The following is a 20,124-nucleotide window of genomic DNA, read 5'->3' as shown; positions in this document are numbered from 1 at the left end:
AATTCAGAGCTGGTTCATCGGTTATCAAAGGGAGAGTTCGGTCTGAGGGCTAACATAAAATCAGGTGTGGTTTTAATTCAACATGTTTATCGCAGAATAAACTCATACTGTAAATCGCTGGAAATCATGCCATGTCTTTGTCTTGCGTCTTTCGCTATCTCTGATTCCCTCTGTGGAGAGAAGTTCATCAGTTCTCCCTCTGTAGTTCACAAGGTCACCGCCGTCATCAGCTTCACATCATATGTGTCTTCAGTCTGGGAGAAAACCCAACACTCTAGTCCCTGGCTTCTGCAACATTTGGAGTCAAAACGGGGAATTCTGGCACATGGACAAGATGATAGCGAGATAAATGGGAACTCTGTGGGGAAAGTCATTTAATTAAGCTCATCCCCGAACAAAGAAAATGAATTACTCCATATTAATTTGCATTATTAAACCACACGCCCCTCTAATCCAACGGGGAGTGTCTAACCTTCAGACTTTATTCAAAAGGGAGCATTCTCTGTTTAGTCACCATCTTCGGCCTTATACCTCCTCTCTTTCATAATGTTATCCTTTCATTTTGCTCATATTTAAAATCACCCCCTTCACAAACCTTCATTCATTTCGGTCGCTCATTCATTCCCTGATTTCGCTCTTTTATTGTGCGCTCTTTCGTAAGACCCTCCCTCAGAACGTCACCCGTAAAGGGGAGATGGGGATCGAGCCCTCAGCCAATGAGGCCACTATACTATGAGTGGTGTCTGCGAAGGTGACTGGGACTGAACAGATGGTGACAGAGAGAGAGAAGCAGCGACGAATGTAGATGACAAACGATTATTCTCAAGCAGTCATAGAAGAGGTTCCTTATAACAGGCACAGCAGAGCGCATGCGAGCATATTTGAGTTAGCAGCATTTAAGGTTAGAGAAAGTTACTTATTAAAACTCGGGATAAACTCAAGTCCATTTATTTCAAAGGAGTATACCCACAAGGTTGTAATAGCAGGACCGAAGAAGCGTGTACGGAAGGAGACAAGTATAAGGAGACGAAGCGTCTGGACAGTGTAAAGTCAAGTGAGGATAGGTAGGCAACATAGCTACCAGCCGATAGCCTGATCTAGTTCTGAACGGTTTTGTTATAAGACTAAGACTGGATATTGGCGGGAGAAGAGCCAACGGGAATTAATGATCACAGTGCAAAATATTTTAAGTAACCTTTGAGCGTCAACGTTGGAAGTTACCTAATGGCGCATTTGGGGAGCAAAGAGCACAGATGAGACGCATCAAATTGGTTCAAAATTCAGCTCCAGCTCTGAAAACTGAGTTCACGTTCAAACAACATTGGATTAAGAATCGTATATCGCAAAGTCTTACATATTGATTTCGGATTTATATTGATTATATTTAGGCTATGGATCAGAGGCGAGGGTTCTGAAAACGTGTCCAGCACGCCGAGCGGCTTCTAAATATCTGCTGTTGCTTTCCACACCGACCACAGCATCGCAACACCAGCAAACACCGACGAAACCAACAGCTGTTGTCCCAACTTGGAAAAGACATGCAGAAGATGCACAGGAAGGTTAACCTGCTGTGGGTAGTCTTCTTGACGATGACTCAGGTGTCAATCAAGAGCTTCCCCACCAACAGTCACAAAAGTGCAGTCCCCAAGGACAGGAGCACTGCGACCACGGAGGTAAAAGCCTACTAACTTTTATTTTCTACTCACAGTTAGGGGGTTAGGCCATTTGCTAATTTTCCCTCAATGTCATATGATTGGGAAATATGTTTCACTCTGCTGAAACTTGACAGAGCGCATTTATGAATTGATGCGTAATGTTACCTTAACACCTGGCTTGACGTAACACGTTGTATGTTGTCCGAAATTACAACATTATTGTTTAGGAATTGGCATCATTCATCATGAAGTTAATCTATTTGGTTAAACTCTTTATTCTGAAAGCTCAATGGGCCAGAGACAGTGAGCAACAATGGCCGTGGTCCAAAGTGACTTCATTGCGCAATCATTTTGCTGAAATGAAAGCAGAGGTAGTCGGGAGCTGGGGAGGGCAATAGGCACCAGATCATGTGAAACGTTTGATTGTCTCCCCTTAATCCCCTTAACATGTGTAGACAATCTAAAAAAACATAAAATAATGTACAACAGGCAGTCCTGTTAGGCTGAGAGGAGTAGAGAGCCCTCTTTGGCTGGTGAGGAAATGATAATTTTCCAGTTGTGATGACACTCATACCTGATAACACCTCAAATATCCCCCTCAGGTATCATTGGAGCATCTGGCAGTTCATGTCCCTCAGTGTGTATGTATGCTATACTGCATAGACTTTCTACAGCTTATAGTGATGGGCTGTATTCAAATCTTTATAAAGATGAAGGCATTGCCCTTTCACATGGCTATAATACAGTAATGACCCAGTTACTAGTCATCATTTTCCAGGGTTCAGGTCAGAGGTAAAGGTTCAGAGATCAGACGTCTCAAAGGGTTATTAAGCAAATGTAGCCTCAGGCTTATACCCTTTCTGATAAAATATTAATGGAGAACTCTCCCTCTATCAGTCTGTCTGTCTGTCGACTCCATCACACGAATACAACAAATCTGCCCGTGATCTTACCCTGTTCTTACAAGGTACCACCTTCATACTTACTGGGTAGGTAAAATTAAGTGGTGTCTGTTTCCACATATATACAATAGAGTTACTTGTGAGCTACAATTACATTGGACAACTCCGTCCCATAAAGACAACAGCAAATCTGTCTGATCTTAACCTGTTGTTACATGGTACCACCAACTTCAGACTTACAGATTAGGTACTGTAGGATGTAAGAGGATGTAAAATGAAGTGGTGTCTATTACCACATAGATACAATGTAGTTATTTGTGAAGTACCACTACATTGGATGACTCCATTCCATGAAGACAAAAGCAAATCTGTCCATGATCTTACCATGTTGTTACAAGGTACCACCTTCACACTTACAGGATAGATATGAGGTAAGAGGGCTGTAAAATGACGCTGTTGCTAATACCATGTTAATACAATATACTTTCAAGTTTACTCCAGTACAATATAACAAAGTGATTTTTCACAATATAGACAAGCAAGCAATTCAGAGTGAAGTTAATTTAATGAAAATCAACCAAACAAACCTAAGTAGAAACACATTTGTTTTCACAATCATATCAAATAGCTAGCTAGCTTAACAAAAAAAGGAATTGCATACATTTCTATGTGAATGTGAAAATAATTTTAACATTAGCTACATACAAGTTGTATCTACAGTTCATGACATGAATATAATCACTGCATACAGAATTTATTATACAAGAGACAAAATTCACAAATTATACAGCACAACGGCAGAGTCATTTTTATTTTTTTTACCTTTATTTAACTAGGCAAATAAGAACAAATTCTTATTTTCAATGACTGCTAACTGCCTGTTCAGGGGAAGAACGACAGAACGACCTTGTCAGCTCAGGGGTTTGAACTTGCATCCTGCCGGTTACTAGTCCAACGCTCTAACCACTAGGCTACCCTGCCGCCACTCTAGACTCATGTCATCTCATCTCATGCAAAACTAATAATGACTCAATAGAGAACGCTAAAGTCCAGAAGAACTAGAAAGTTGGCTGTCAGAAGTATTACAATGTAAACGTACTTTATTCCGCCTGTCTGTGTATTTCCAGACATGGCATATTGGGGTGTAGTGAGATACCCTATCTCGAAAAAACGTATACTAAAAAAGTGGAAATAAAACAATCAAATAATACAATGGAAAAATCAAATGATTTATTTTTGAAATATTTAGTGGGCTACGGAGAGAAACTAAATGTTGCAGTTTCAGGCCATGTGGCGGAAAGTGATGTGGGTGCTGGATATGGGGGTGTGTGCTAGTCGGTTCGGGTAGGTGTGATGTAGTTGTTGTTTGTATGATGTTGTCATTTGCACCACTGGAGAGCCCCACTCAGGCACCCGAGTAGCGCAGCGGTCTAAGGCACTGCAAGGGTGACACTACAGTCCTTGGTTTGAATCCAGGCTGAATCACATCCGGCCGTGATTGAGAGTCCCATAGGGCGGCGCACAGTTGGCCCAGCATCGTCTGGGTTAGGCCGTCATTATGAATAATAATAAGTTAAATAAATGTTCAATAAAATAAAACATTTGTATGTGTATGTATATAAAATATTAAATAAATCTTACCCCCCTCCCCCCCAAAAAAATAATGACTGCATACATTCTAACCACAAGCTAACATAGAATATTGCTAGCCCAAGCAAATAGATAGATTCTGTACAACATGTAGCTAAATTACTACCCAATCGGGAGCTAGCATGCTAACACACAATGTAATATAGAATGTAGAATGTAGAATAAACATACAAAAAATGTAATTCCAACATAAAACACTGCTTGCGAAAGCAAGTCTTTAACTACATTTTCACAATATTACCCACAGACATATCTTTCCAAAGCGCAGTAAGGAATCAATTATTTATATTTACACTTGATGACTTATGTATGCAGTGTTTTGAAGCCACCACGCCTCCATCTTGGAACCCCCCCACCGTTCAAAAAAATATTTTGGAAGCTATAGAAATGCATTTATGAATGGCTATATTTGTTTTTGACGTGTTTATTCTATTACGTAAGCCTTATTACATACTTTAAAATTATATTATGTGAGCTAAACATAAAAGTGAAAAATGATATTAAAACATTTTCCTTAAAGTTCTAATGTTATTTTCCTCACTACAACAGAAAAAATAATTGTCTTTGAAACTAGGACTGCTTCATTCGGGGAGTGCCAATAGGCTTCAAAGCCTCTCATTGGCCAATACATAGTATCTGAAATTCAGGGTTTATATACTTTATTTGAAGGAACGTGATGTGAAGTGTCACTTCAGCAACCTGTGTCCAGGGACGGCATGCCTTAAAACGCTGTGTATGATATTAATTCAGTATTTTTTGCAGTTTTGCATAGTGCATGTTATAGGATGCAACACTATAACTACATTGGGAAAAACTACACTATATGTTTTTGACACTTTTCTACTATGACACGAGGGACTTTTATTTTCAAATGTTCCCAAATTCGTGACCTGGAAGTGACTCAGTGTTGCTAGTAGCTACTTTTCAATCTCACCCACGATATTCAAACTTGCCACTGTCTATTTGCCTGGCTACCCAGACTCCTTGCTCCGTTGTAACCTATTGTAGCAGGTGTAAAAGAAATGCCTGAAACTAGATCCCCTACATACTAGTCTTGATGAGAAGAAGAAAAACTGTAGGGGGAGGTTCTCTTCTACACCATTCAACCAAGCCAGTAAATGTAGAGGAGGAGTTAAAATGGAGTGTCTACTTCTTAGTGTCCAGAATTGGAAGTTGTGTCACAGGCTATTTTTCAATTTCCCCTGAAAACCGGAATGTCTGGTTGTTGGGGACTCAGCAGGGGCTAGCTCCGTCCAAATGCTACACCACACCCACAGACGTTAGCTTCTTCTCTGCAATAAGTACCTCCCGTAAACACATTCGGAGCCGTCTGATTGGCCCAGAAACCGATGTGTTGGGCCAGAGCCAGAACACACGTGAGTAAAGCGGCGGTTTGAAAATGTCTTCTTGGCTTTGATACTCTGATAGGTTCGAGGCGATCCAATGGCTGAAGACTTTGTTTTGTACAACGCTCCTCATCATCACAAACAAGTTCCATGATGGCAGAGAGGAAGAAGAAAAGGGAGGCCCAACTTGGCAGAAAATCTGTCTCCCTCCAGCAGGTAGCGCTTTTTCGTTGTTTCCAAGCAAGGAGTTTTTGTGTGGACTCCAATGAGAGAGTGTCGTTTGGTCAACAAAAAACGTATACCTTATTTGCTACACAAGGTTTATTTGATCTAATAGAAGTCCCGTAATGCTTAAGTTGTTACGAGTGTACTGAGTGACATCCCAGCAACTTTGCGAAAAAAACCCGCTTCATATCGGAGTTGCCTCGGGATAGCTAAGGGTTCTTCAGCTGTCCCCATAAGGGAAGCATTTTGGATTACAGGTAAATCCTTTTGTGTTCCATGTATAACCCTCTGTAGAAAGGGTTCTAAATGGAAGCCAAACGTGTTCTACCTGGAAGCAAAAAGGGTTCTCGTATGGGGACAGGCGAAGAACCATTTCAGTTAGTTAGTTCTAGATAGAAAAAATCTGCAAAGAGTTTATGCATATCCATGGTATGAGGCTATTAGCATAGCATCTCTCTCCAGAGTTGACATCAACAACACTCATCGAATATTCAAAAAAGGATTACAACAATTTATACACCAATCCAAAGAATGGATAGCAGGGAGCTAGACTTCCCGCTGTTCCGCTCTGTGGACAACGACTCCCATTGTTAGGGCAGAGAGACATGTAACTTGTCAGTATATCCACAATCTTTGATGATGGCAGTCTCAGACTAAAGTACAGTGGGGAAAAAAAGTATTTAGTCAGCCACCAAGTGTGCAAGTTCTCCCACTTAAGAAGATGAGAGAGTAATTTTCATCATAGGTACACTTCAACTATGACAGACAAAATGAGAAAAGAAATTCCAGAAAATCACATTGTAGGATTTTTTATGAATTTATTTGCAAATTATGGTGGAAAATAAGTATTTGGTCACCTACAAACAAGCAAGATTTCTGGCTCTCACAGACCTGTACCTTCTTCTTTAAGAGGCTCCTCTGTCCTCCACTCGTTACCTGTATTAATGGCACCTGTTTGAACTTGTTATCAGTATAAAATACACCTGTCCACAACCTCAAACAGTCACACTCCAAACTCCACTATGGCCACTGTCTAACTGGCTAGCTTTAGGATATTTACTACCCCATACCAGTGACAAACTTGGATATGTTATCGATATATCTAGCTCACTTATTTTGCCTGCTAGAAAGAAACAGACACAAATTTATTCAGAAACAGAGGAAGAGGATAGCTAGTTATAGCAAGCTAACGTTAGCTGATGCCTCTTTAACAAGAAGCAACTGTGACATTGATTACTTTCCCATTTAACAAAATCCACAACCACCCCTCCATAGAAAGCGTGTCTCCAGGACTTCTCAATGACCCCAGATCTGCAATCAGATCCATGACCAAAGTGTCACATTTCAATTTAGCCTGCAGGCAGGCTCTATAGAAAACTCCCCCAATGCTAGACACCATCCAACGAGACAGCCAGCGGCTCCCAAAACACAACTTATGCGGGAAGCTCTAGAAATAAACGTTCCAATTGAACAAAATCCACCCCTCTAAAGAAAATCTGTTTCCTTTCTCTGAAATGCCACCAGATCCACGATCTAATACATGGCCAAAGCTTTGCATTTCGGTTTAGCTCGCTATCCACACACATAGACATACACACAGTTGGGGCCCCAGCCACAGGCTCTATACAGAAACATTGACCTCCATTGTGACCAAACTACACTTTTCCCATAGATTTGTACTATCTATAGTATGACAGTACCAGCAGTTAGCTAGCAACAGTTGGCAGTTGACATGTTAATTTGGCTACTTTAGCATTAATCAGTGTTATTTAGATGGAAGATGTGAGCTAAATACGGTAGCTCTAGAGCTAGCTAAGGTTAGCATAGAGGTAGTAAGTTAGCTCTTTCACTTTCCCGGTAAAGTCCTGATAATGCTTTGTCTCTGCTGGTGCTGCTGGCTGTTTGTGATACTTTATAGGCCACATTGTTGGTAAGGACAGCATCCATTTTGAAAAGCAACATTTTGCTGAGGCCCTCCTTCTATTGTTGATAGCCATGGAAGTTCTCAAGGACGAAATTTGCGAGTAGATGCCCAATTCGCCGACCTCATTCTCACAACTGTATCCCACTTTACACAGTGTTGCATTTACATGATAATAGAGGCATTCTCACATTTCGATAGCAAGTGTTGCTACCCCCTGCTACCACACAAAGCTTCTTGATGAATAAAAATACAATTGCTAGCTAGCTCCATACCACTGACCCACGCTTTTTGTTGTTGTTGTTGTTTTTTTACCCACAAGTATATGAAGAGTGAGCATGGAAACCAAACAAACCCAATTTAGAACAATATTAGATTATTATAAAAATTGATTTAAGAGTTTGTAATTTGGGAATGTTTTCTTGGGGTGCTCTACAATTATACACGTTTTTGGCATTGAGAAATAGCTGAAATGGTCAGATAGCTAGCAATTTCTGCAAGTCATCTATGTTAGGTCATGATAGGGATATATGCAGTCATTCTTTTTAATCATATTTGTATATGATATATATTCATGTCATGTAGATACAAAATAGTTTTGTATGAACAGTAGCTAATGTAAAAATGATTTACACATATTGACATAGACATTTAAAAAAACATATTTTTTTATGCATTTCACTTTTGTTGTTATGCTAGGTCTTTGATATGGTTGTGAATACAAATGTGTTTCTACTTAGCTAGCTAGCTAGGTTTGTTTGGTTGACATTCATTAAACAAACTTTTTTGTGCTTGTCTCAATTGTATAAAAAAAAACACTGACAAACTGGATCACTTTGTTATATTGTACTGGAGTAAACTTGACAGTATCTGGTATTTACATGGTATTAGCAACAGCTTCATTTTACAGTCCTCTTAACTCATATCTACCCCGTAAGTGTGGTGGTGGTACAGGGTAGGATCACGGACAGATTTGCTGTTGTCTTCATGGAACGGAGTCATCCAACGTGCTGGTACTACATTGTATTTACCTGGAAACCACTTAATTTTACAGCCCTGTTACTACTACACACAGATTACTGCCAAAATAAAGGAAACACTTGAATAAATGAGGGATACAAAGTGTATTGAAAGCAGGTGCTTTCACACAGGTGTGGTTTAGGAATGAATTAAGCAATTAGCATCCCATCATGCTTAGGGTCATATATAAAAATGCCCAGTTACCCATTATTTTGGCTACCCATTATCTCATCATGGCAAGATGATGAGATCTCATTGACTTTGAAAGAGGTGTCTCATATGAGCATGGAGGTTTAAAAGGTGTGTGTGTGTGTGTGTGTGTGTGTGTGTGTGTGTGTGTGTGTGTGTGTGTGTGTGTGTGTGTGTGTGTGTGTGTGTGTTTGTGTCAAGATTATTATAGTAAACTAAAACTAAACAAAAAATATAGTCAAACTATTATCTTTGACTTCAAAACTAACTCAAAGTAATAAAAAAAAGTAGAAATGATGTTCACCTTTTGTATTTTTTTTTTTATCAAAGGAGGTTTAAAAAAAAATGTGTTGGGTTTTCGAACTTCTGATTCTTGCAGGTAAATGCATTGTTTCACCAGAGAAGAAAAGCGAAGAAAACTTATTTTTTATTAAACCTTTATTTAACTAGGCAACGTTATCAACTGTGTCATCAACTGACATATTTCTATAACATAGTGTGGTTAGGTGATTCGTAATACACCTACCTACCGTTGTAAGATCTGTCAGGCATCAGCAATGTCTAAGCTCTGGAACGAGGCCTAAAATGTATTTATAATGTAAACCTAACCAAACCTATGACCATCACCTTATGATTGCCTTCTGATCAGCATCAACTCACCATCAGTACGACCAAGAATATGTTTTTCGCGACGCGGATCCTGTGTTCTGCCTTACAAACAGGACAACGGAGTGGATCCTATGCAGCGACCCAAAAAAACGACTCCGAAAGAGAGGGAAACGAGGCGGTCTTCTGGTCAGACTCCGGAGACGGGCACAGCGCGCACCACTCCCTAGCATTCTTCTTGCCAATGTCCAGTCTCTTGACAACAAGGTTGATGAAATCCGAGCAAGGGTAGCATTCCAGAGGGACATCAGAGACTGTAACGTCCTTTGCTTCACTGAAACATGGCTCACTGGAGAGACGCTATCCGAAGCGGTGCAGCCAACGGGTTTCTCCACACATCGCGCAGACAGAAACAAACATCTTTCTGGTAAGAAGAGGGGCGGGGGCGTATGCCTCATGGCCAACGTGACATGGTGTGATGAAAGAAACATACAGGAACTCAAATCCTTCTGTTCACCTGATTTAGAATTCCTCACAATCAAATGTAGACCGCATTATCTACCAAGAGAATTCTCTTCGATTATAATCACAGCCGTATATATCCCCCCCCAAGCAGACACATCGATGGCTCTGAACAAACTTTATTTAACTCTCTGCAAACTGGAAACAATTTATCCGGAGGCTGCATTCATTGTAGCTGGGGATTTTAACAAGGCTAATCTGAAAACAAGACTCCCAAGATTTTATCAGCATATCGATTGCGCAACCAGGGGAGGAAAGACCTTGGACCATTGTTACTCTAACTTCCGCGACGCATATAAGGCCCTGCCCCGCCCCCCTTTCGGAAAAGCTGACCACGACTCCATTTTGTTGATCCCTGCCTACAGACAGAAACTAAAACAAGAGGCTCCCACGCTGAGGTCTGTCCAACGCTGGTCCGACCAAGCTGACTCCACACTCCAAGACTGCTTCCATCACGTGGACTGGGAGATGTTTCGTATTGCGTCAGATAACAACATTGACGAATACGCTGATTCGGTGTGCGAGTTCATTAGAACGTGCGTTGAAGATGTCGTTCCCATAGCAACGATTAAAACATTCCCTAACCAGAAACCGTGGATTGATGGCAGCATTCGTGTGAAACTGAAAGCGCGAACCACTGCTTTTAATCAGGGCAAGGTGTCTGGTAACATGACCGAATACAAACAGTGCAGCTATTCCCTCCGCAAGGCTATCAAACAAGCTAAGCGCCAGTACAGAGACAAAGTAGAATCTCAATTCAACGGCTCAGACACAAGAGGCATGTGGCAGGGTCTACAGTCAATCACGGACTACAGGAAGAAATCCAGCCCAGTCACGGACCAGGATGTCTTGCTCCCAGGCAGACTAAATAACTTTTTTGCCCGCTTTGAGGACAATACAGTGCCACTGACACGGCCTGCAACGAAAACATGCGGTCTCTCCTTCACTGCAGCCGAGGTGAGTAAGACATTTAAACGTGTTAACCCTCGCAAGGCTGCAGGCCCAGATGGCATCCCCAGCCGCGCCCTCAGAGCATGCGCAGACCAGCTGGCCGGTGTGTTTACGGACATATTCAATCAATCCCTATACCAGTCTACATTTCCCACATGCTTCAAGAGGGCCACCATTGTTCCTGTTCCCAAGAAAGCTAAGGTAACTGAGCTAAATGACTACCGCCCCGTAGCACTCACATCCGTCATCATGAAGTGCTTTGAGAGACTAGTCAAGGACCATATCACCTCCACCCTACCTGACACCCTAGACCCACTCCAATTTGCTTACCGCCCAAATAGGTCCACAGACGATGCAATCTCAACCACACTGCACACTGCCCTAACCCATCTGGACAAGAGGAATACCTATGTGAGAATGCTGTTCATCGACTACAGCTCGGCATTCAACACCATAGTACCCTCCAAGCTCGTCATCAAGCTCGAGACCCTGGGTCTCGACCCCGCCCTGTGCAACTGGGTACTGGACTTCCTGACGGGCCGCCCCCAGGTGGTGAGGGTAGGCAACAACATCTCCTCCCCGCTGATCCTCAACACTGGGGCCCCACAAGGGTGCGTTCTGAGCCCTCTCCTGTACTCCCTGTTCACCCACGACTGCGTGGCCACGCACGCCTCCAATTCAATCATCAAGTTTGCGGACGACACAACAGTGGTAGGCTTGATTACCAACAACGATGAGACGGCCTACAGGGAGGAGGTGAGGGCCCTCGGAGTGTGGTGTCAGGAAAATAACCTCACACTCAACGTCAACAAAACTAAGGAGATGATTGTGGACTTCAGGAAACAGCAGAGGGAACACCCCCCTATCCACATCGATGGAACAGTAGTGGAGAGGGTAGCAAGTTTTAAGTTCCTCGGCATACACATCACAGACAAACTGAATTGGTCCACTCACACAGACAGCATCGTGAAGAAGGTGCAGCAGCGCCTCTTCAACCTCAGGAGGCTGAAGAAATTCGGCTTGTCACCAAAAGCACTCACAAACTTCTACAGATGCACAATCGAGAGCATCCTGGCGTGCTGTATCACCGCCTGGTATGGCAACTGCACCGCCCTCAACCGTAAGGCTCTCCAGAGGGTAGTGAGGTCTGCACAACGCATCACCGGGGGCAAACTACCTGCCCTCCAGGACACCTACACCACCCGATGTCACAGGAAGGCCATAAAGATCATCAAGGACATCAACCACCCGAGCCACTGCCTGTTCACCCCGCTATCATCCAGAAGGCGAGGTCAGTACAGGTGCATCAAAGCTGGGACCGAGAGACTGAAAAACAGCTTCTATCTCAAGGCCATCAGACTGTTAAACAGCCACCACTAACACTGAGTGGCTGCTGCCAACACACTGACACTGACTCAACTCCAGCCACTTTAATAATGGGAATTGATGGGAAATGATGTAAATATATCACTAGCCACTTTAAACAATGCTACCTTATATAAATGTTACTTACCCTACATTATTCATCTCATATGCATACGTATATACTGTACTCTATATCATCGACGGTATCCTTATGTAATACATGTATCACTAGCCACTTTATACTATACTATGCCACTTTGTTTACATACTCATCTCATTTGTACATACTGTACCCGATACCATCTACTGTATCTTGCCTATGCTGCTCTGTACCATCACTCATTCATATATCCTTATGTACATATTCTTTATCCCCTTACACTGTGTACAAGACAGTAGTTTTGGAATTGTTAGTTAGATTACTTGTTATTACTGCATTGTCGGAACTAGAAGCACAAGCATTTCGCTACACTCGCATTAACATCTGCTAACCATGTGTATGTGACAAATAAAATTTGATTTGATTTGATTTGGTAGCATGAAGTGACATCCCCCCCCCCAAAAAAAAAAAAAAAACTAACTATAGGCTTTCAACACATACAGTTGAAGTCGGAAGTTTACATACACTTAGTTGACTGTGCCTTTAAACAGCTTGGAAATTCCAGAAAATGATGTCATGGCTTTAGAAGCTTCTGATAGGCTAATTGACATAATTTGAGTCAATTGGAGGTGTGCCTGTGGATGTATTTCAAGGCCTACCTTCAAACTCAGTGCCCCTTTGCTTGACATCATGGGAAAATCAAAAGAAATCAGGCAAGACCTCAGAAAATAAATTGTAGACCTCTACAAGTCTGGTTCATCCATGAGAGCAATTTCCATATGCCTGAAGGTACCACGTTCATCTGTACAAACAATAGTACGCAAGTATAAACACCATGGGACCACGCAGCCATCATATCGCTCAGGAAAGAGAGGCGTTCTGTCTCCTAGAGATGAACATACTTTGGTGCGAAAAGTGCAAATCAATCCCAGAACAACAGCAAAGGACCTTGTGATGATGCTGGAGGAAACGGGTACAAAAGTATCTATATCCACAGTAAAACAAGTCCTATATCGACATGACCTGAAAGGCCGCTCAGCAAGGAAGAAGCCACTGCTCCAAAACCGCCATAAAAAAGCCAGACTACGGTTTGCAACTGCACATGGGGACAAAGATCGTATTTTTTGGAGCAATGTCCTCTGGTCTGATGAAACAAAAATATAACTGTTTGGCCATAATGACCATCATTATGTTTGGAGGAAAAAGGTGGAGGCTTGCAAGCCGAAGAACACCACCCCAACCGTGAAGCACTGGGGGGGCAGCATCATGTTGTGGGGGTGCTTTGCTGCAGGACGGACTGGTGCACTTCACAAAATAGATGACTTCATGAGAAAGGAAAATTATGTGGATATATTGAAGCAACATCTCAAGACATCAGCCAGGAAGTTAAAGCTTGGTCGCAAAATGGGTCTTCCAAATGGACAATGACCACAAGCATACTTCCAAAGTTGTGGCAAAATGGCTTAAGGACAACAAAGTCAAGGTATTGGAGTTGCCATCACAAAGCCCTGACCTCAATCCTATAGACAATTTGGAGGAATAGGCCAAAATTCACCCAACTCACCCAAATTTCACCCAAATGTGTGACCCAAGTTAAACAATTGAAAGGCAATGCTACCAAATACTAATCGAGTATATGTAAACTTCTGACCCACTGGGAATGTGTTGAACAAAATAAAATCTGAAATAAATCGTTCTCTACTATTATTCTGACATTTCACATTCTTAAAATAAAGTGGTGATCCTAACTGACCTAATACAGGGAGTGGTAAGTGGTACAAGTGGTAAAAAAACTGAGTTTAAATGTATTTGACTAAGGTGTGTGTAAACTGTAAAAACTTCAACTGTAAATGGCTCCTTGCCCCCATGCATAGGGTACTCTCCTTTCTGTCCCTAACAGTAAAACTAAAACTAAATAATATAAAAATTAAATAGAAATGTTTTTATCAAACTGAAACTAAATAAAACATGTGTTAATGAAATCTGAGAACTCACTGAAACTAAACTTATTTTCAAATCTAAAAATGAATAGAAATAAAAACTAATATAAAATCAAAAAACTAGTATATCCTTGGTGTGTGTGTGTGTGTGTGTGTGTGTTTGTGTATGTAAACTCAGGAAAAAAAGAAACGTCCCTTTTTCAGGACCCTTCACAGATCTTAATTGTAAAGGGTTTAAACACTGTTTTCCATGCTTGTTCAATAAACCATAAACAATTAATGAACATGTACCTGTGGAACGGTCGTTAAGACACTAACATCTTACAGACGGTAGGCAGTTATGGTCACAGTTATGAAAATGTAGGACACTACAGAGGCCTTTCTACTGACTCTGAAAAACACCAAAAGAAAGATGCCCAGGGTCCCTCCTGTTTAAAGGCACTTCAATCTGTTGTCTTGCCCATCCAGGCTGCATCACATCCGGCCGTGATTGAGAGTTCCATAGGGTAGTGCACAATTGGCCCAATGTTGTCCGGGTTTGGCTGGGATAGGCTGTCATTCTAAATAAGAATGTGTTCCTTACTGACCTGCCTATTTAAATAAAGGTTAAATAAATACAAATAAATCAAAATATTCACCCTCTGAATGGCACGCATACACAATCCATGTCTCAGAAAAGTATTATTTAACCTAACAACTCCTCCTGTTCATCTACACTGATTGAAGTGGATTTAACAATAAGGGATCATATCTTTCACCTGGATTCACCTGGTCAGTCTATGTCATGGAAAGAGTAGGTGTTCTTCATGTTTTGTTTACTCAGTGTATATGGTATTAGCAATGGTCTCATTTTACATCCCTCTTACCTCCTACCTACCCTGTAAGTGTGAAGGTGGGATCTTGTAAAAACGGGGTACAGTCACAAAGAAATGTACTCTTGTCTACATTGGATGGAGTCATCCAATGCAGTGGTACCTCACAAGTAACTACGTTGTTTAATGCTGAAACAGAGACCACTTCCTTTTACAGCCCTGTTACTATGAACATACACGCTAACTAAAGGTGAAGTACACAGAAACAAAACAGGAAGAGCACAAGAGGAGGACTTGAAGGTATTGATTTAGTAATTACGTGCGAATAAATGATAAATGACCATGTAAGTAATTGGTGTTTCTTAAGGACTTACCCTCTTTACCCTCTCTTTCGCTGTCCACACAGGTGCTTTGAGTTTATTTCGTCTCCTCTCTTTTTCTGATTCACCATACCTCATAACACATGAATAACATGGCGGAGATCTGCTGTATGAAGCTCAGCTGAGCTGCGGTGTATGTGGTTTGACTTAAGTTAGAGAGATGTAAATACCAGAGGGGGACATTACGATTGACGCTAGATCTACTGAGGGTTTTCTAAAGCTAGCCAGCTTCAGTTACTGTGGCTTCCCGTTGCAGCTCATGCTTCATCCATACTACGACGGTGGATATTGCTCTAATTTTGAACACGCACAAATATGTGCTTAATAAAATATTGAATCAGTCGTTTTCGTCAAATGAAGTGGATGATGATGCAATCGTTGCAAGGGGGAGGGAATCTGATTTCATTGGTCCTCTTATATTTCTACCTCTGGATGTATTGGGTGTTACCAGAACACAGAAACCCCATATCCTTCACCCTAGCACTGACTTCATTCTATCTGTCTCTTTGTCTGTTAACTCGAGAGTTTTGGTTAATGGCTCAGTCACAAGGGGCCATGCAGTTTCCTGGGTCCCAGTCCCGAGCCCTAGACTAAAAAGCACTTTCAATGAACATTCTACATTGAACATGAATCTTAGTACAGGAATAGGTGCAATCTGGGTCCAGGAAACCATCTCTAGATGATCTCATGACAAACAGCACCTCCTGATTATGGAAGCAGCGCCTTTGCACAAAGGTCCTGTTTCTCTTATAAAACTGATTTTATGTCTCCACTGTTTTCTTGTGGAAGATGAAGACTTTTGATTAGATGGCCAAGCTCTATAACAGTGTAACTGTGGAACTCCCCCATGCAGGCATCCATGTACTGAGCCTCACAGAAGATGCCTATAGATTACTAGATACAGCGGATGTCTCTCTCACCGTTGGCCCGGCAGGGGGCCAGAACATACCTTGCTTGCTGCCTTGAAGGTGAAAGAATGTTCTGGAGAATTTGACAATCTGGCGAAAAGTAGCACAGCGCCAGTTTAGAAAGCAACAATGGCAGGGTGGAATTGTGCGGAGTGTGAAAACATGCTCTTTCTCACTCGCTTTCTCACGCTCACTTCCTCTCTCACACAATCTCTCCCTATCCTGATTTTGCATTCTCTCCCCCTCTCTTCCCCCTCCATCTCTCTCTGTGACATGCTGGGGTATCTGGGATATTTTTATTAAAGTGAGCGAGCGGTTGGGTTGACATTGCTCAGAGGGAGCTGGCGAGGCTAAATGTTTGAGGGACGCAACATGAACCACCTGTTTTATACACAAACAACTACTTACTTATCCTAACTCTGGCCTGGAATGTATGCAACAGTATTGGATGTGACTCTCTTATGTGTGTATGTGTGAGCATGCATGTGTACATGCACACTAAGTATGCCAAATATTAGGAACATGTTCCTAATATCAAGTATCACCCCCCTTTTGCCCTCAGAACAGCTTCTATTCGTCGGGGCATGGACATTTCTACAAGGTGTCGAAAGTGTTCCAAAGGAATGCTGGCCAATGTGGACCAATGCTTCGTACAGTAGTCACAAGTTGGCTGGATGTCCTTTCGGTGGTGGACCATTCGTCATAGACACAGGAAACTGTTGAGCGTGAAAAATCCAGTTCTTCACACAAATCGGTGCGCCTGGCACCTACTACCATACCACGTTCAAAGGCACTTAAATATTTTGTCTTGCCCATTCACCTTCTGAATGGCACACATACAAAATCCATGTCTCAGTGGTCTCAAGGCTTAAAAATCTTTCTTTAACCTGTTCATTCACCTGGATTCACCTGGTCAGTCTATGTCATGGAAAGAGCAGGTGTTCTTAATGTTTTTTATACTCAGTATATATGTCTGTGTGGGCATGCATGCGTGTGTGTGTGTGTGTGTGTGTTTGTGTGTGTGTGTGTGTGCGTGTGCGTGTATGCTTTCATGTGCATGTGTGTGTGGAGGCAGGGATGAGGGGTAGAATTGGGTTGAGAGGCTCTGGTAATTGTTAAACCAAATAATCCTGGAATGATCGGCTAGTTCCCCCTCTTAGAGGGGAGCTGATGCCCATGCCACATTCACGGAGAGTGCCAAATTCTTTGTCCCATACAGAAGTTCAAGTTGCTGTTCTATATGGTGGCAGGGGGTGACTGTGTGGAGTGGAATTGTCTGACGCCCTAATTGAGGTTAATTGAGGTTAAACTGAAACTGTATACCATAATCCAGGTATGAAACTACAGCCTGGTTGCGTATGCTTGTTGGTACACACTGCAATCTCAGCTTCAGGTTTTAATGAAGAAGAAACGTAAACTAACGCTTCAACGGAACTGCGTTAGTGTGTGGTGAGCTAAAGAACATACAGTGTGTGACGCACGCACACACACACACACACACACACACACACACACACACATATTCCATGAATACACATACATAGATCTGAAAGATTCATATGAAGCATAACAGCAAGACTTACAGTCTAACAGTCAACTCTAGTTCCTTTAGGGCACTGTACATTCTCCAGTCATGGAACTCCAATTAGTGCCTGTTTGGTACCATATCTCTCTAGAACACTGTTAGGTCAGCAGAGCACTAGCGGTGGTTTGGTACCATATCTCTCTAGAACACTGTTAGGTCAGCAGGGCACTAGTGGTGGTTTGGTACCATATCTCTCTAGAACACTGTTAGGTCGGCAGAGCACTAGCGGTGGTTTGGTACCATATCTCTCAGTTTGGTACCATATCTCTCTAGAACACCGTTAGGTCAGCAGAGCACTAGCGGTGGTTTGGTACTGTGTCTCTCTAGAACACCGTTAGGTCAGCAGAGCACTAGCGGTGGTTTGGTACCGTGTCTCTCTAGAACACCGTTAGGTCAGCAGAGCACTAGCGGTGGTTTGGTACCATATCTCTCGGTTTGGTACCATATCTCTCTAGAACACTGTTAGGTCAGCAGGGCACTAGTGGTGGTTTGGTACCATATCTCTCAGTTTGGTACCATGTCTCTCTAGAACACTGTTAGGTCAGCAGAGCACTAGCGGTGGTTTGGTACTGTGTCTCTCTAGAACACCGTTAGGTCAGCAGAGCACTAGCGGTGGTTTGGTACTGTGTCTCTCTAGAACACCGTTAGGTCAGCAGAGCACTAGCGGTGGTTTGGTACCGTGTCTCTCTAGAACACCGTTAGGTCAGCAGAGCACTAGCGGTGGTTTGGTACTGTGTCTCTCTAGAACACCGTTAGGTCAGCAGAGCACTAGCGGTGGTTTGGTACCGTGTCTCTCTAGAACACTGTTAGGTCAGCAGAGCACTAGCGGTGGTTTGGTACCATGTCTCTCTAGAACACTGTTAGGTCAGCAGAGCACTAGCGGTGGTTTGGTACCATGTCTCTCTAGAACACCGTTAGGTCAGCAGAGCCCTAGCGGTGGTTTGGTAAAGTATCATGCTTCACTACATGTTATTGTTGGGCTGCTGTGGGTTTGTTTGGTAATTCAAGGTGTTATTTTTGGACTCTGGCTGCCTTTGTTAGCCATCTTTCCAGAGCTACCCATAGCTACAGTGAGTGTCTGCAATGAGAATGCACAAAGACTGCTTTATTGAAGAGATAGGATAAAACACGTTTGGCTATGCTAGTGATACTATCGGGAATGCCAACCAAATCAGATAGTTACACGCCGACGTGGTGCCAGAGAAGAAGAACAAATAAGTCCGACAATGAGACATTTCTCAGAGTTTCTGCCAGGTTCCGGGCAGGCGTCCAGCCATAGATACGCACACCCACCCACACACACACACACACACACACACACACACACACACACACACACACACATACACACACACACACGCTGGCCTCCCTACCCCAGAGTGTGTCTCTGTTCTGGTGATTGTCTTCGTTGGTTTCCAGGGGATGTTTCTCCTGGCCAACTCTCTATGCCTCTTGTGGATCTCCAAGAATTCTCTGGTCGAGCTCCCTCTCTCTCTCTCTCTCTCTCGCTCTGTTTACTATGTGTGTCTGTGTTTGTGTGTTAAAGCAATGAATTCAGAGAGCCCTATCAATACCCTGTGCTCGGTTCTCCCAACTCTTTTCCCCAATTTACACTCCTTCACTCAGAGAGAAATATATATATTTTGTATTATCCGTGGAACAGGTTGCTTTGGTGATGTTAATGTTTATATGGAGGAGTGCTAGAAGAGTCACATCCCAATGGATTTGTCGTGTGCAGTTGAGCAGGACCATTTTGTTTTGCCTCTAACTTAGCTCTTCGGTTTCCTTCCAACCTGGGATAGGTGAATGGTCCAAAGAGAGTGGCGGAAGTCATGAAGGGGACCATCAGTCAGTCATACATTATGGCTGCGTTTACACAGGCAACCCAATTCTGATCTTGTTGCCACGAATTGGCCTTTTGACCAATCAGATCAGATTTGTTTGCCAATAAGGGCTTCCTGTGTAAACGTAGCTTATGCGACCTGTCATGATGTTATCAAGAGAGAAAGGAGTACTGGGGATAGACTACAGTGTAGCGCAGCCTCTT

The 20,124-nt window shown here is 42.6% G+C and overlaps 1 protein-coding gene across 1 annotated transcript in view; it reads left to right on the top strand.

Annotated features, from left to right (window-relative positions):
* Positions 1–696: 696 nt before the first annotated feature.
* The window catches only part of LOC110497546 (isthmin-2), a 50,354-nt gene continuing 30,926 nt past the window's right edge, over positions 697–20,124 (top strand). The window contains exon 1 of the mRNA XM_021573699.3: positions 697–1,673. Within this exon, the coding sequence (XP_021429374.1) occupies positions 1,539–1,673 (135 nt within the window). The 5' untranslated portion in view covers positions 697–1,538. The remainder of the gene's footprint in view (positions 1,674–20,124) is intronic.

Source organism: Oncorhynchus mykiss, chromosome 19 (assembly GCF_057628025.1).
Source record: "Oncorhynchus mykiss isolate SJ-2025 chromosome 19, ASM5762802v1, whole genome shotgun sequence".
Taxonomy (NCBI): Eukaryota; Metazoa; Chordata; class Actinopteri; order Salmoniformes; family Salmonidae; genus Oncorhynchus; species Oncorhynchus mykiss.
Note: the sequence above shows the minus strand (reverse complement) of the source record. Positions and strands in the feature narration are given on the sequence as shown.